Here is an 18,133-nt window from a genome sequence, read left to right as displayed (position 1 = left end):
GAGTGGCCGGCGGACATCGGGTCCGCCGGTCACACGCGCGGGGGGGTCCGTGACCACTCGGGAGCGGGAGCGCGCCTCCGGGGGCGCGCGCTCGCTCCCTAGACCCTCACAAGCTAGTGACGTAGCCCTACGTCACTTTGCCTGTGAGGGGCTGACCGCCGACGTAGATAGTCGTGCGGCGGTCGGCAAGTGGTTAAAGAGACACATACCAAAAAGTAAAAACATACAAGTTTATTGCACATCATAATGTACATTTAAAATCAATAATAACAACATGGTGAACACATCAGTAGAATTGTGTATTGTGTTGTACACAATATTATATAGAAGAGACAGTCTTTGCTGCATGAATCTCAACGTGTTTCGCGAAATGTTAAATTTGCTTCATCAAGAGATGAACAGATGTATATAAATAATACAGCAATACGGATCGTTGCAAATGACCCAACGAGGGTCTGTAGTATCCCAACGGTCATTCCATCAAAAGATGTTATCAATAAAGGTGACGGGAAAGTCCCCCTAAAAAAATAGAGGTGCATAAATCTTCCCCCCAGACATGTCTGATTTTTTTACTTTGTCAGATCGTGACATCTCCCTGGGACTCCCAGGGGATGCTGGAAATTTACTTGTGATCGGACTTTCCTCCCCTCCCCAACTCCTGGGCGGAAGATTTATGCACCTCTATTTTTTTGCGGGGGCTTTCCCGTCACCCTTATCGACAACATCATTTGATGGAATGACCGTTGGGATACTAAAGACCCTCGTTGCGTCATTTACAACGATCCGTATTGCTGTAATATTTATATACATCTGTGCTTCTCCTGATGAAGCGAATTTAACATTTTGCGAAATGCGTTGAGATTCATGCAGCACAGACTGTCGTTTCCAGATGATATTGTGTACAACAGGATCTGTACAATACAAATCGTTATCCATATATGAAGTTGTATATATTATGAATTTGTATTTCATTATTTATTTATGTTTTTTCTACTGATGTGTGCACCATGTTGTTATTATGGATTTAAATGTACATTATGATGTGCAATAAACTTGTATATTTTTAATATTGGGTACGTGTCTCTTTATAAGTCCAATGGGGCACTTCTTATGTTTTTTGTTCAAATTTTTGCCACATATATCAGCGTCTTTTTCCTGTATCCACATAAGTAAAAAGCCTATGATTGGCTAAATATGGATTTGTTTTAGACCATCCTGTTTGCAGTAGAAAACACATTCTGTTTTAAACTGACAGCTCGGGGCTACCAGTACAATGACACAGGACCTCTAAAAATATAAAAGCATCATCGCACTAAAGTGTAGTGATAAACAAACTTGCATACAGAATGTTTGCAAATGCTTTGATTTGTTGCCATTGTTGGTATTCCAGTTTTAATATTGCAAAGATATTGTAGTTATGGATCTTTTCCTATCAATAAGTGTTTCATTTCTATGTGGTTAGCCTAATATGGTTTTTAGATAAAAGAAGATTTTAATAACTGATTTTAAGGCTTCATAAAGAAACATTATTGAGGTGAGGAAGCCAAGACCTTCTCCCCTTTTTTTTTCAAAGTTCAGTTATTATATTTCTGATTGTGGATATGTTTATACTACATATTCATGTAAAAGGAATCATCTTTTTTTTTTTTTTTTAGAAATGGGAAGCCTGACATTTGCAATATTTACTGTTTTTTTTTTTGTCAAATAAATCAAATATTTATATATAACATTTTAAAATAAATATTTAAAATATATGTATTCTCAATTATAGGTCTCATCCTCTTCAGAACACTAACCAGACTGTCCTGGTTGTAGGAGGAGTACAATGGCTAAATTCAGATCATTTGAAAATTTTACACAGTGTATTGGAAAGGTAAAGCTCATCTGTTCAATGGTCCACTAATGGGTAAATAGTAGTGGTCGACCAATATCGTTTTCTTATTGCCGATACCGATATTTTGATCATCGCATATCAGTATCGGCCGATATTCTCTGAGAAAAAATGCCCTGGTACTAACAGTTCTAACAGTAAAGGATCCCTTGCACAATTTATGATTGAACTGCTCTCATTCTTCTAAGACTTTTATATGCCTTTTTAATAGCCTTTTTTACAGGGTGAGTAAGCCTAATTTTGTAGTCATTTTTCTTATTGAGGTCCTCCAGCCCCCTTATTAGTTATATTGATCTTCTCTGGACCCTCTCTAGTTCAAGGACAGCATTCCTGAGGGTTTGTGACCACAATTTAACTGAATATTCAAGATTAGGCTAAATCAGTGTTTGGTAATGTGGTAGAATTACAGACTATTGCTGAGTCTGAGGTCAACAATGGCCCTCAGATCTTTTTTCATCCTTGATTTCCCCAGAGGTTCCCTTTTAATGAATATCTTGCATGCATATTTTTAGCTCCCAAGTGCATTATTTTACATGTTTCAATATTAAACCTCATCCATCATGTGGCTGCCTTTTCTCTATTTTATCACAATCTTCTTAATCAGATGATGGTAAAGTTGCTACATCCTGATGCAAAGTTATTGCCCTACTTAGCTTTGTATCTTTGATGAACACTGGAATAGAACTATCTATTTCAACCCCTATATATTTTATGAACAAGTTAAACAGAAATGGTCCCAGGACTGAGCCTTAAGGCACATTGCCCACAACTCTAGACCATTTAGAAAAATAGCTACTTATGCCCACTCTCTGGACACACTCCTGTCACCAGTGTTCTATTCAGAGCTAGCAAATTCTAGGTAAATTATATACACAGGCCTTCCTCTATCTAAATGCCTGCTCACTGCTTTAAAGAATGTTAAAGATTAGCCCGGAAAGATATAGTCCCTTGCCATTCCTTCCAATACTTTACATACTATTGATATTAGGCTGACTGGTCGGTAGTTTCCTGGAATATACAGTTGCTGGACCCTTTTTTTAATATACATAGTCCACATTTGCTTTTTGACAATCTGTTGGTATCATCTCAGTCAGCAAGGTGTCCTTAAAAATTAGAACTAAGTTCTTGGAGGCCTTAGGTATAATCCTGGTCCTGTTTTTTTAGTCTGTTTTGAACACAGATTTCTGTCAGTCATATGAATACATTCAATAAAATGATATCAACAGTACTGTACAAATACTGTTTTATTCGTATAAATGGAAAAGAAGGATGTTCTATATTTTGTACACCTGTCTTTCCCTACCACCTCCTGGCACTAAACAAAATGGTTGGGGAAGGAAGAGGTAAGTAAATGCTGGGAAGGGATGGAGTATTAAAATAAACCTGGTGCTTACTCTAAAAGGGAAAGTCCAAACTTTTTTAAGGTTCAAGTTCAAAGCAAAGATGGGGCTTTATGTAGGGGCAGAGAAACTACTATAGAGTAGGTTTTTTAGATCAAAATATACAGTGAAAAAAAGACAGCTGGGTATTATTTAGCCACTATGGGCAACACATACTCATTTCTCACCTAACCACTAATCAAAATGTTTTTGAGCAATATAGAATATTTATACTAATGAAAGTGGAATTCTGCACCAAAAAGTTATGTGCATTGATCCTTAAATCCATTGTACATATTTTGGTAATATGTAAGGATTGATGAATGTATTTTTTTTTCTGGTAATTGCATACATCAGAATTAGAATGTTTTTAATGAATTTCATATTGATTTTTTGTATGCATGAATGCATGCATATGATTTGTATGCAAACATTTCCTATGATCATGTAGGTCAAGTCTATATATTGTGATGGGGTATACGTGCAGGAGAGCCATAATTAGAAGGTCTATTAATGTTAATAAATACTAAACAGAAATGATATTCAACTTAACAATGCAGGAATGTGTCATATAATAAGACCTTAAAAAGGAAGACGGAAAATGCCCCAATCAGTAGATTACAAACAGGAAACACCCAACTGCCAGTAATGCTTGATTTAAGAAAAAGGGCATATTCCAAAAATGTATTTAGTTGTGTTTTCCTAAACGTGGGCTTTGCTAATAATTAATGCTGTCTAATCCATTATTTGCAAGATGTGCTATGTGGTACACCTATAAAGCTTGTGCGGATATTAAAAGATAAATTAAGATCATGTAAAACCTTTTAATTTTAGGTGCATTTGGCTTCAAACAAAAAAACCTATTACCCTAATTGTTAAATATTAAGAATATTTTTAACATAAACCAGGTAATGAATGGGACCACTTGCCACACATTATTAAAAACAAGAGAACAGGGCTTAGTCATGAGGAAAACATACCTTAAAATGAACTAGACTGTCATAAAATGTCAGGCATAATTTAATTTGTGCTGGAAGCCTGGGCCCACTATGGTAGCAAGGGCCTGCACAAAAATGAAGTGTCCTAAAATGCTTTGGTAAGGTGTCCAGATTGGAAGTAAACTGCAAGTTACAGTTACTCCTGTCTAATCATTCAGCCTATTCTGTTAAGCTTGGCATCTACAAACAGGATTGGCCATCTCAGACAATGGTGATGGGAGTGGCACAACAACAGTGTGTGGTGCTACTGCCGCAGCACTTATCCAAGTACAGAGGTCCAAGTCAGAACTTGGGTAATTTTGTCAAGAGATTGATAGTCCTGATTCTATAGGGAATCCAGCCCACTCACCAGGCAGAACTTGCTAATAACAATCTAGAGGGGGAAACAAGAATGTTTATCCTGTGCCTCCCAGAGGAAGGCCAGGATACTTTTTGCAAGTAGGTAAATGCTTAAAAGCGGTGATTGGGCAGACACTAACACTAGGGTAACACAGGACCACATTGACAAAAAGGAGAAAGCGAGAAAATCCATTCCACAATATACACAGGAACTACAAGGCATGACAGCAGAGATATGCAGCAGGGAAAAGGGCAGGATGGCCCGGCTAGGGTAATATGGACAGATGCCTGAAATAACAGTTTGTAGCTCGTCTGCTGTTTTGCAAGGTCAGAAATATCTTGAAAAATAAAGATAAAGGCAACCACAATTTGAAGGTACACTGTTAGAAGCTGCCATAGCATGTCAGAAGCAGAGACATACAGGCTCAGACACACCCATGGCAATCTTAGCTAGAAAATCAATAGACAAACCTGCAACCAAACACATGGCTCCATAGGAGGCGGTCATCCAGAAACTGAAAGGAGCGATGGCTTAGCTCCCAAGCAGATGATAGAACAGATGATGCAACAAGAAGTGATCCAAGAGATTAGGAGCCCATAGGTAACTCCAGTTATCTTGGTGAGGAAGAAGAACAGCACCCTCTGAATGCTGTTACCACGAGGGATGCCTACCCTGTTCCATAAATTGAGGAAACCCTTGTGGCCCAGGACAGGGCACATTTTTACACATATTTGATCTACCCAGTGGGTATTTACAGATATCTGTCACCAAGGTTGATAGGCCAAAGACCATTTTTTTTACTTCAATAAAGTTGTTCCAGTTCAAAAAGATGCCCTTTGGGCTGAACAATGGACCTGCCACAATCCAGAGGACATGGGTTGCATTATAGGTTGCATCTATCTAGTTGATGTGATAGTTTTTTTCATGCAATATTTGAGGACCATCTTGCACACTTAGATGCTGTGTTGCTCGTCTGCACCCGTATTGACTGAAACTCAAACCCAAGATGTGCCATCTAATCACACATGGGATCAATTTCCTTCAACATGTCGTCTCCAGACAAGATGTACTCCCTATGCCAAAAAAAGTAAAGGCTATACAGGGATAGAGGCCACCAATGATCAACATGTCAGGGGGGCCACTGGTACCCTCCCCTTTGTTGGGGACACGTGGTTCAGTGGCTCAGGGGCATGAGCACCTTGTCCACATTTTGATGGGGACATGGGCCTCATCCCCACATCCCTGGCTAAATGGATGTGTGATTCTGTGGGGAAAATGCATTGCAGACTCTCACAGCCTCAAGGGAGCTCTAGCGTGGAGCCAGCTGTAAATATGGTATCATCCATCACAGTCACCTGGTGACAGTTGTCCTAGAAGTGTAGAGGATGGAAGTGTCGGTCTCCTCTTGAAAAAAAGGGGGGGATGTTTAAGGCAATGATAAACTGAAGAACAATATATAATAAAATATAGCATTTATTAGACTAAAAAAATGACAGATTGTGCTATTATTATACAATCAAATAGACACCATGACCGAACGTGGAACACCACCATAGGTCATGGATCACAGAAAAAACACACAATGCATATAGACATGAATGGTGATACATGGAAAAAAGAGAAAACAATGGAAAATATGGTTGTGAAGGGAAACAAGGGATAGAGGTATACCCCTCCCGCACCGGGGATCAAAGTCCCAGGTGGGGGAGAATGTTCAACCGACGCGTTTCGAATGTTTGTGTTGAACTATAGTTCCACTCTTCCTCAGGGATATGTGAACTGGTAGTCCCTTCGTTTTCCTGCCTAAAGAGGAAAAAGTATACCCAACAAACAAACACATAAAGATGGCTGTTAGGAAAATGATTCAGGTACATGTATGCGTCACTACAAAGTTATTATCCACCCACGCTCCCCACCATGGACAAGAACACTAAGACCATAAGCAGCATATATATAAGAAATACCCACCAAATTCTCTTGGTAATAGTAAAAGACTATAGTTGCCATGAAGATACAAGCTTCAGGCATCTCTGAATATGTTAACCAAATATGTTAACATAATATGTGGGCCTACCGGATGGGCAGACTGGTTGCTCCAACACTATTTGGGGGACAGCATATAAGCTGTTCCTACCCTTCTCATGGTCAACAACTGTATCACCAACATTTGAAGCTTGTATCTTCATGGCAACTATAGTCTTTTACTATTACCAAGAGAATTTGGTGGGTATTTCTTATATATATATATGCTGCTTATGGTCTTAGTGTTCTTGTCCATGGTGGGGAGCGTGGGTGGGTAATAACTTTGTAGTGACGCATACATGTACCTGAATCATTTTCCTAACAGCCGTCTTTATGTGTTTGTTTGTTGGGTATACTTTTTCCTCTTTAGGCAGGAAAACGAAGGGACTACCAGTTCACATATCCCTGAGGAAGAGTGGAACTATAAAAGTTCAACACAAACATTCGAAACGTGTCGGTTGAACATTCTCCCCCACCTGGGACTTTGATCCCCGGTGTGGGAGGGGTATACCTCTATCCCTTGTTTCCCTTCACAACCATATTTTCCATTGTTTTCTCTTTTTTCCATGTATCACCATTCATGTCTATATGCATTGTGTGTTTTTTCTGTGATCCATTAACCTATGGTGGTGTTCCACGTTCGGTCATGGTGTCTCTTTAATCGTATAATAATGGCACAATCTGTCATTTTTTTAGTCTAATAAATGCTATATTTTATTATATATTGTTCTTCAGTTTATCATTGCCTTAAAAATTTCCCCCCCTTTTTTTCAAGAGGAGACCGACACTTCCAGTGTCACTTTTTTATTCGATATATGGGATGATGGCAATTACATGTCACTGATCATCTGGGATTAACTTTTTTGTCTTAGAAGTGTAGAGGATAAAACACAGCATAGCTCAGCACACAGTTCCTGCAGCTTTTGCCGCTGGTCACAGCTTTGGCTTATGCTCCTGACTGCATAGCTGTCCAACACTGCGCCTCAACGCCCTTGTCAGTACATTTTATGTGAATTTTAGCAGTATTTATTAAAGGTTGTTTTTATTCCACAAGGTCTTTAGTGCTGGTTCACACTGCCGCTACCACTAAAGTAGCGTCGCTTCCAGCGCGACTTTGACGCGATTTTGACGCGACTTTGGCGCGACTTTGACGCGACTTTGGCGCGACTTAGCGCGACTTTGACGCGACCTAATCGCGAGGCAACTTTTTATTTGGCCAATCACAATCTGATGTCTTGTGACCTAATTTCCTTTTCCTGTGTTTTTTTTTTTACATATTTCCTTTTTCCCATGTGTGCAGTGTTGTGTGTCTCACATAGCTTTGTTTGTCTGTCCAGAAACGTAAAAAAAAAAAAAGAGCTTTTTTCCTATAATTTTTAAGAAGCACATGCCTCCAAAGACACCCAAAAAATGCCCGTAAAATGTCTGCAAGAAAAAAAGCCAGCCGCAGAGAAGCCGTATTCCTGAAAATATAGTAAAAATGCTGTTTTTTAGGGGTTCTGGACATGCTACAGAGCTGAAAATTGACAGGTACACTTTTTAGACCCCCCAGACACTAAATAAAAAAAATGACATGCCTGCCTAAAAAAATGCCCGCTAAATGCCTGCAAGAAAAAAAGACAGCTGGTAAGACACTACAAAAAATTATAAGAAAAATGATTTTTTTTTAGGGGTTCTGGACATGCTACATAGCTGAAACTTGACAGGGACACTTTTTTGACCCCCCAGACACTAAATCCAGAAAATGACATGCCTGCCTAAAAAAATGCCCGCTAAATGTCTGCAAGAAAAAAAGCCAGCCGCAGAGAAGCCGTATTCCTGAAAATATAGTAAAAATGCTGTTTTTTAGGGGTTCTGGACATGCTACAGAGCTGAAAATTGACAGGTACACTTTTTAGACCCCCCAGACACTAAATAAAAAAAATGACATGCCTGCCTAAAAAAATGCCCGCTAAATGCCTGCAAGAAAAAAAGACAGCTGGTAAGACACTACAAAAAATTAAAAGAAAAATGATTTTTTTTAAGGGTTCTGGACATGCTACAGAGCTGAAACTTGACAGGGACACTTTGTAGACCCCCCAGAAACGAAATCCAAAAAATGACATGCCTGCCTAAAAAAATGCCCGCTAAATGCCTGCAAGAAAAAAAGCCAGCCGCAGAGAAGCCGTATTCCTGAAAATATAGTAAAAATGCTGTTTTTTAGGGGTTCTGGACATGCTACAGAGCTGAAAATTGACAGGTACACTTTTTAGACCCCCCAGACACTAAATAAAAAAAATGACATGCCTGCCTAAAAAAATGCCCGCTAAATGCCTGCAAGAAAAAAAGACAGCTGGTAAGACACTACAAAAAATTAAAAGAAAAATGATTTTTTTTAAGGGTTCTGGACATGCTACAGAGCTGAAACTTGACAGGGACACTTTGTAGACCCCCCAGAAACGAAATCCAAAAAATGACATGCCTGCCTAAAAAAATGCCCGCTAAATGCCTGCAAGAAAAAAAGCCAGCCGCAGAGAAGCCGTATTCCTGAAAATATAGTAAAAATGCTGTTTTTTAGGGGTTCTGGACATGCTACAGAGCTGAAACTTGACAGGGACACTTTTTAGACCCCCCAGAAACGAAATCCCAAAAATGACATGCCTGCTTAAAAAAATGCCCGCTAAATGCCTGCAAGAAAAAAAGACAGCTGGTAAGACACTACAAAAAATTAAAAGAAAAATGATTTTTTTTAGGGGTTCTGGACATGCTACAGAGCTGAAACTTGACAGGGACACTTTGTAGACCCCCCAGAAACGAAATCCAAAAAATGACATGCCTGCCTAAAAAAATGACCGCTGATGAATGCCTGCAAGTATAAAAGACAGCTGGTAAAGACACTACAAAAAATTAAAAGAAAAATGTTTTTTTTTTAGGGGTTCTGGACATGCTACAGAGCTGAAACTTGACAGGGACACTTTTTAGACCCCCCAGAAACGAAATCCAAAAAATGACATGCCTGCCTAAAAAAATGACCGCTAATGCCTGCAAGAAAATTATGCTCTTTTCTTGTTCACTGCCATTTTTTAGCAAAGTCGGATGACAAGTCGGATTACAGGTCGCTTCAATTAAGATAAGGAGGCGACTCCCATTGAAGTATATGGGACAGGTCGGATCACTGGTCGCCTGAAAGTAGTACAGGACCCTTTTCTGAAGTCGGAGCGACCTTAATAGCGGCAATTAAGACGGCACTGATTCATTTACATTGGTTTGGTCATGTCAAGCGACCTGGGGCGACCTGGGGCGACACAAGTCGCCTCGTGAGTCGCCCTAGTGTGAATGGGGGCTTACACACCTCTTTTCTTTCTGTATTTCATAAACAAATGTGAATGGTAAATAAAACACAAAAATGCACACTCCGTTGACAAAGTATTTAAAAAACAAAAAAACAAATAAACCTTTTCCAACAATGTAAATCTAACATCATTCACTTTGTGCAGCAATAGAGATCCATCATCAATCATAAATGATGCACCAACACAACTTTCCATGCCACTACAATCCATCCCCACCAATACTCCATCACAAATGACAGTTCCTCAGCTAGCTGCTGAATGTTAGCAACTCGGCTGTGGAAGCTGACTGATGTAATTTACCATATATGGCCATGAAGACCATATATACAGTATTGTGCAAATGTTTTAGACAGGTGATCAGAATCAATTTACGCAGGGGTATTCAGCATTTGTCAAAAAGCAAACATTCTTTTTTTCCAAATATTTTATTTATGCGAGATCACACTTACAGGTTATTTACAAATCAATACATCATTTTTCTTGCATATCCATCACTTTAATGTGATATATCAACAAAACCGAAACAAAACAAAACCCAAAAAGAAAAAAAAAAAAAAAAAAAAAAAAAAAAAGGAAAAGGGGGGAAGGGGAGGCCACCTTGGATTCACCCAGAATAGTACTACTCAAACCTAGGGACTAATTCCCTGACCTTCTAACTCAGTAATGGCTGTTAAACTCTCGGAGCATAGTAAATTCTTCCCCCGTTCTGTTAAGACAAACCTGTTCCATGCGCCCCATGTTTTATTATAAAATTGCTTTTTAAATTGTGCAGAGAGACGCAAGTCTTCCATTTTATTAATATCTTCAATTTTTCGGGCACAATCACTGATCGTTGGAGGAAGAGGTGTTTTCCAACGTAAGGGTATACAAGATTTAGCTGCGTTCAAAATATGGAACAGGATGGATTTCCTGTAACTCTCAAAGGGCAGGGTGGAAACATGCAGTAAAAAAAAAGCCGCATTATTCGGGATCTCCCTCTCAGAGAATTCTTGGGCTAACGCATACACCTCTCCCCAGAAATGAGCCAGGCGAGGGCATTCCCAAAAAATATGTAAGATGGTCCCCGGTTCCTCCTGGCATCGCCAGCACTGATCTGAGAGACTTGCAGAAAACTTATTCAATAAAAAAGGCACCCGGTACCATCTCGTAAGTAATTTATAATTCATTTCCTTCACTTTGGTACAAACGGGGGTTTCCAATGCCAATGTAATGATATCCCTTTCTTGTTTCACCGTGAACCTACAGTTAAGATCTCTTTCCCATTTATCCAGGCAGGGTAATCGTTTGCCCTCTGGAGGCAACGCCAATAAATGGTAAACTTTAGATAATAAATTCGGTAGTACGTCATTACCCACACAGTATTTTTCAAACGACGTTAGGTCCCTAGTCAATGACTTAGGAGCAGGAAGAGTTTGTAAAAAGTGATGCAGCTGGATGGCGTTCCAAAATGGTAGACGATAGGGGCCGGATGGGTCGGTAAGGCCTACGATAGTAGGCCAGTTATTGTCCCAAATGAAAGTTGAGGCCTGTCCAAAACCCTTTTTCTTCAAGTCTCGTAAAGGTTGAACTGTAATCCCCGGGGCAAAGGCTGGGTTACCCAGTACTGGAATCAGTGGAGAATCAACTGAAGTTAGCACTGATCGTTTTATTAGTGATCTCGCGACCTTTAAAGTTGAACCGATTATAGGGTGTTGCACAATATCTTGGGGTAGATATTTATAACACCATATAGCCCCTCCTAAGTCTGCCTCTGATTGTAGTTGTTCAATCTGTGCCCATTGTTTAAAGCTGGAATGTCGTCTCCAGTCAATAATTCTTCCTAAGTGCGATGCCTGATAATATTTATAAACATCTGGGAGAGCTAAACCACCTTTTGACTTAGGCCAAGAAAGCTGGGCACGGGAGATACGAGGTTTTTTTTTGGCCCAAATGAAGCGAGTAAATAGCGAGTGAACTTTTTTAAAAAAAGAGGGGGGGATGGCAATCGGTAGTGTCTGGAATAAATAGAGCAACTTAGGGAGTATGCACATCTTTAAAAGATTGCATCTCCCGAACCATGAATGTAACCCTGTTTGCCAACCTTCCAAGAGTCCGCTTATACTGGTTAGTTGAGCGGGGAAATTGACCTTATAAGTTGCGACTAAGTCCGAAGGAATGTTTACGCCCAGGTACTGAAGAGCTATATCAGTCCATCTAAACGATGTAGTGGATTTAAGATGGAAGAGTGCACTAGACGTTATACCAATACCCATGGCTTCCGATTTGTTATAGTTTATTTTCAGATTAGATAATCTTCCGTAAATATCGAATTCACGTAAGAGATTTGGTATGGAAGTCATTGGTTTTGTTAGTGAGAATAATAGGTCATCGGCATATGCCGAGACCTTGTGCTCCGTCTTCTCTACCGAGATCCCTGAGATATCGGAATTTAAACGTACCCTACGTATAAAGGGTTCTAAGGTCAAAACAAAAAGTAAGGGGGATAACGGGCAACCCTGACGCGTGCCATTAACTATATGGAACGAGTCAGAGAGAAGCCCGTTAGCCTTTACTTGCGCTGAAGGGTCAGAGTAGACTTGGGAGATCCAGGAAATCATATTTGCCCCCAAGCCAATCTGTCGTAAGACTGCAAACATGAACCGCCAGTTGACACGGTCGAAAGCTTTTTCAGCATCGGTGCTCAAAAAAATGCTAGGTGTATTAGATTTCGCAGCTATATGAACAAGATTTAGTACTTTAATAGTATTATCTCTTGCCTCCCTCTTTGGGATAAATCCCACTTGGTCCAAATGGATCAATGATTCCAGATGGGGCGAGAGTCGTAGTGCCAGGAGTTTCGTGAAAATTTTCAAATCAGAATTTAAAAGGGATATTGGGCGATAGCTGCCGCATACTGATAACTCCTTCCCTTCTTTTGGGATAAGGGATATATGAGCCCTCAGGGTGTCAGGGTGAAGAGAAGCACTCAGTCCTAAGTCATTGAATAGGGAAACCATATGAGGGCCAAGTATCGGAAAAAATTTACAATAATAAGATACTGAAAAACCGTCAGGCCCAGGAGCCGAATCCAGCTTCATGGAGTTTAGTGCACACCTTAGTTCCTCTAGAGATATTTTCCTCTCAAGTTCTTGTTGAACTTCTGGCGAGAGAGCTGGGAGCTCAGCTGACGTAATATATTCGTCCATTTGGGATAACGGTACCTTACTATCTGGTAAATCATATAAAGATGCAAAAAAATCGCGAAAGGTCTGAGTTATCTGTTGTGGCAGGGACATTTTCTGTCCTGATGGGGTAAGAATATGCGGGATATACGCTAACCGCCTCTGTTCCCGTACTGAGTGTGCCAATAGTTTTCCACATTTATCTCCTGAGATGTAGGTATGCTGACGGCACTTCTGCAGGTCTGCCTTCACTTTAAAATATAGAAGATCGGTAACTTGTTTGCGTAGTGAAAATAATTCCTGTTCTACCTCTAAACTTTGACGTTTTTTATGTATTGATTCTAAATCATGTATCCTAATAAAGAGAGAGTTCAGGATTTCACTTCTCGTTTTCTTAATATGGGCGCCGTTCTTAATTAAGATCCCCCTGATTACTGCTTTGTGTGCTTCCCACACCACGCCTTTATCGCAGTCCGACGATTTGTTAGTAGAAAAATAGAAATCAAGTTCTTTAAATACCTCCTCAACTACTGACTGATTTTGTAAAAGGCTCTCATTAAGTTTCCAGAATCGCATACCTGTCGAAGCCACCTCCGACAGGGCGTAATTTAATGATATCGCTGCATGGTCTGAGTACGTGATAGATTCTATACTGGTCTTTTTAACTGCATGTAGATCTCGGTGTGGAATTAAAAAAAAATCTATCCTAGAATAGGATCTATGTGGGTGTGAGAAAAAAGTATAATCCCTTTCTCCAGAATGTTGCATACGCCATATATCTACAAGTTGGTTATTGTGTATCGTCTGCAAGATCCGCTTATGTATGCCAGGAGAGACCGAGGAGCGCCCTGTTGAGGTATCAACTGCGGGAATCAGTGATATATTGAAATCACCCCCGACGATCAGTCGCCCTTCTGAGAATTTTGCTAGTTTAGAAAGAGTACGTATGATAAAATGATCTTGATTATCATTAGGTGCATAAAGCGTCGCCAGGGTGACCACAACATCTCCCACCCTGCCCTTGAGGAACAAGAAACGACCCTGGTCATCCTTGTAAGTCTGGGTTAGTGACCATGGTACCCTACCCGAAATTAATATTGATACGCCCCTAGATTTTGCCGTCGCGCTGGTCGAATTGTAAGTCAGTGGGTAGTGCCGATTTCTCAAGGCCGGTAGTCTATCCTCCCTAAAATGGGTCTCCTGGATAAAAGCTATATCCACTTTACGATGTCTAAGGTCATTGAGTAACAACTTTCGCAAAAAAAAAGCAAACATTCTAACCTTCTGGCTTGCACTTGCAGCACTGCTGCTCTGGCCCACCCACCAACGTTTGGCCCATACACTTAGCAGCCCCTAGGTGGAGCTCTCCTGACTCCTGGGCAAGACCACCTGTCTGCTGGGGTGGAGCCCAGAACCATGATCAGGTCTCTACTAATAGCCCAGCCTGAACTATTAGCTGGTGATTCTGAAAACCAGAACCCAGGACTAGAGATTTCATCCCACCCGGATCTCTGATCTCTGAAAACTGATTTTTCTAAACAATGAGGGAACCGAAAAGCCAGTTTCCTCCTTCTTAAAAAAAAAAAACCCTGGAGCGCCTCAACCCGCTTGGTTGAGAATCCTGGATGAACATCACCCTAGTGGGGTACCACACTGCCACAGCTCACTTTGCATTTTATACATTTTCTAAAATAAGCAATCAAAATATATATTTTTGAAAGCATTCTTAATTGACAGCATTTCCTCACACCTGCCTAAAACTTTTGCACAGTACTGTATGTGGTCAGTGACACTGTGCGGGATTTGTGCTACTTGTTTACAATTTGAAACAAGCTGGCTGGTTGTGAGAAGCTGAAGTAATTTAGTGGTGGTAGTAACACACAAAATGGCTTACTTCTGTACAGTAGCCAGAAGTTCAGTCGGTGGGCAAACTTACTTGATGCAAACTAAGAAGAGAGGTGGGGAATACGATGTGAAAAATTAAAGTGAAAACTGCAAAAAACCTTTATTGATAGTGCAAATAAAGACAAATCTTAGAAAACTTGCTAAAAATTCAGCAGACTGAGATGACCTGTAGACTTGCTGCTTCAGCAAAACCACACGAGCTCACACACACACATCAATTGGGCCCAATACCATCCACCCCCGCCTAGCGCGCCAAACCCCTTCAATTTCCTAGCAGCAGGACCTATTTATATACAGTGTCAATCCTGTAATATGGAAATGGAGAATTGCTGCAGAATAAACCAATATCTGCCAAGCTCTCAATGTAATGCGGATTAAGGACAATTTCTTCATACTGTATAGACATCCATGGCAACAAAGATGAGAGATGATTGGTTCATACTGATTAGTAATCTTGAAATCAGGCAAAGAATCAAATAACACTATCCCTCCTGAGTAAGCACCTATGAGTCCATAAGACAATAGATAGAAGATTGCATATATCTAGATTGTTGCATATGGCATCCAATAGCTATGACTCCATGTAGATCTTGGCAATGCCTCAGAGGAACGTGCTAATTATGATGTCATGGATCAAACTTGAAAAAGGGACCAATATGCGTCCTCTATGGGGTATGGTGAAAGTCCTTATATCACATGGCTGTATAGACCAGGGACATGTGGTATTATAGAGCTGGGTCAACGGCTGTCAGATGGAAAGGCTCTATAGAGTGTAGGCAGTCACACAGTAGTGGGTCAGCTGGGATGGAGAGGAGGGGGGCGGAGAGGAAGTCTGTGACCTAAATTGGCAAAACAGTCCAGTGCAGTAAGGTCATGGTCCAATTTGGACCTAAGTTCTCTTACCAACCCCTGGAATCTCACCCGATCATCATGCTTCACCTCCCTATTGACCCGTCACCAACGAGGCAGGCTGTGAGGCTAGTCGTTCTTGCCGCCTGTTGCACTCAGAGTCCGTACAGGGAATGCCGTCCCTCCGTGCCACGTCACCTCCAGAACGTCACCCGGATGCTCAACCCGGAAATTGAAAGCCAGTGTCCGCAGATATGGTCGGCTCAGGCAAGGCAGTGAGTGGGTAGAGCAGGCCCAGTGTGTGACGTCAACGCTAGGGTTGAGCGGACACCTAGATGTCCGTGTTCGACGGGTTCGGCCGAACTTTAAAAAAAAGTCCGGGTCCGTGTCCCGGACTTTTACCGAACTTTTCCCGGACACCGAACCCCATTGAAGTCAATGGGGACCCGAACTTTAAGGCACTAAAATGGCTCTAAAACACCAAAGGAAAGGGCTAGAGTGCTGCAAATGGCAGCAAAACGTAATTAAGAGCATGGCAAGTGCTCTGCAAACAAATGTGGATAGGGAAATAACTTAAAACAACAAAAAAAAACAGAAAAATAAAACAATGTTCTTCTTCATCTCTGAAGGACGAGGCCCATATGGAGTAGGAGGGAGGTTGAGGTGGTGGTGGATGTGGCGGTGACATAGGCGTGCGCACAGGGTGTGCTGGGTGTGCCTGGGCACACCCTAATCACCTAGGGCACATAGCATTGCCAGTGAGGAGATGGGAAAGATCTCCCTGGGACCTGCTCTGCTCTATTTCTCCTTGCCTACAGGTACATGGCCCCGATACATTACTCTCCCTGCTGGCAAACACATGCATGTGTATTTCAACTTTGGGGTGCACACCTTAATGCAATAGGCTGCGCACACCTATGGGCGGTGTAGGTGGAAGCGGCGGTGGAGGAGGACCAGGGCCGGATTAACAGCATCATGGGCTTGGTGCTGAGGATTTTGAAGGGCCTTAAGGGCCGTGCCTTGCCATGCACCCAGAGGAGGAAGGGTGCAGCCATGCATGCCTAATTCAACATGGGATGCTGTCTCTGAAGCCCATAAACACATCCATGCATCGCCAACTGTCCCTCCTTGTCCGGCCTTCACGCTGTGTGGGGAGGTTCTGAGGGTGCTGCCTGGGGAAGCGAGCATAGAAGCCAGACTTCTGTGTTTACAAGTGACAGAAGAGCGGTAACAGTGAATATGGCCAACCCGGGGCCTATATAAAAGGTAGGGGCCTGGAGCTGCAGCTCCAATAGCCCCTACATTAATCTGGCCCTGAGGAGGAGGACGAGGTAGCCAACACTGCTTCTTTTCAAAAATTTTAAATGAGGGTACACCCCAAAAGAGTGAGAAAGAGCAAAAATGGAACAATGGGTGGGTAAGGTCGGTATCCATTGCTATTCTGCATAAGGTACGGAAAAGTCCCGTGGGATCCATGCCTGGTTCATTTTAATGAACGTGAGCTTGTCCACATTGTCTCTGGACAGGCGGCTGCGCTTGTCTGTTATAACGCCCCCAGCCGTGCTAAATACCCGTTCAGATAATACACTGGCTGCAGGGCACGCCAGCACCTCCAAGGCGTAAAGGGCAAGCTCAGGCCATGTGCCCAATTTGGAGACCCAGAAGTTGAAGGGGGCAGACCCGTCATTCACTACATGTAGGCGTGTGCACACATACTGCTCCACCATGTTGGTAAAATGCTGCCTCCTGCTAAGACGTTCCATCTGAGCTGCTGGTGCTGCTGTTTGTTGTGGCGTGCTGACAAAGCTTTTCCACATTTCGGCCATGCTAACCCTGCCTTCTGAGGTGCTGGCGGTGCCCTGGTTGCGTTGGCGACCTCCTCCTCCTCCTCCTCTGCCTTGTGCTTCCACTGTGGCCCCGCTGTCAGATGGGAATGCCAGCAGCATGGCGTCTACCAGCGTGCGCTTGTACTCGCGCATCTTGCGATCGCGCTCCAGTGAGTGAATTAAGGACGGTACGTTGTCCTTGTAACGGGGATCCAGCAGCGTGGCCACCCAGTAATCAGCACAAGTTAGAATGTGGGCAACTCGGCGGTCGTTGTGGAGACACTGCAGCATGTAATCGCTCATGTGTGCCAGGCTGCCCAGAGGCAACGAAAGGCTGTCCTCTGTGGGAGGTGTATCGTCCGTGTCCTCTGTATCCCCCCAGCCACGCACCAGTGATGGCCATGAGCTGGCCTGGGTGCCACCCTGCTGT

At 42.0% G+C, this 18,133-nt stretch overlaps 1 protein-coding gene across 1 annotated transcript in view; it reads left to right on the top strand.

Moving 5' to 3' along the window:
- The window catches only part of CPED1 (cadherin like and PC-esterase domain containing 1), a 459,182-nt gene that overhangs the window by 402,608 nt on the left and 38,441 nt on the right, over positions 1-18,133 (top strand). The window contains exon 19 of the mRNA XM_082256067.1: positions 1,772-1,873. Within this exon, the coding sequence (XP_082112193.1) occupies positions 1,772-1,873 (102 nt within the window). The remainder of the gene's footprint in view (positions 1-1,771; positions 1,874-18,133) is intronic.

This window comes from Pelophylax lessonae, assembly GCF_965119305.1.
Source record: "Pelophylax lessonae genome assembly, chromosome: 4".
Taxonomy (NCBI): Eukaryota; Metazoa; Chordata; class Amphibia; order Anura; family Ranidae; genus Pelophylax; species Pelophylax lessonae.
This window is presented reverse-complemented; position numbering and strand designations above follow the sequence as displayed.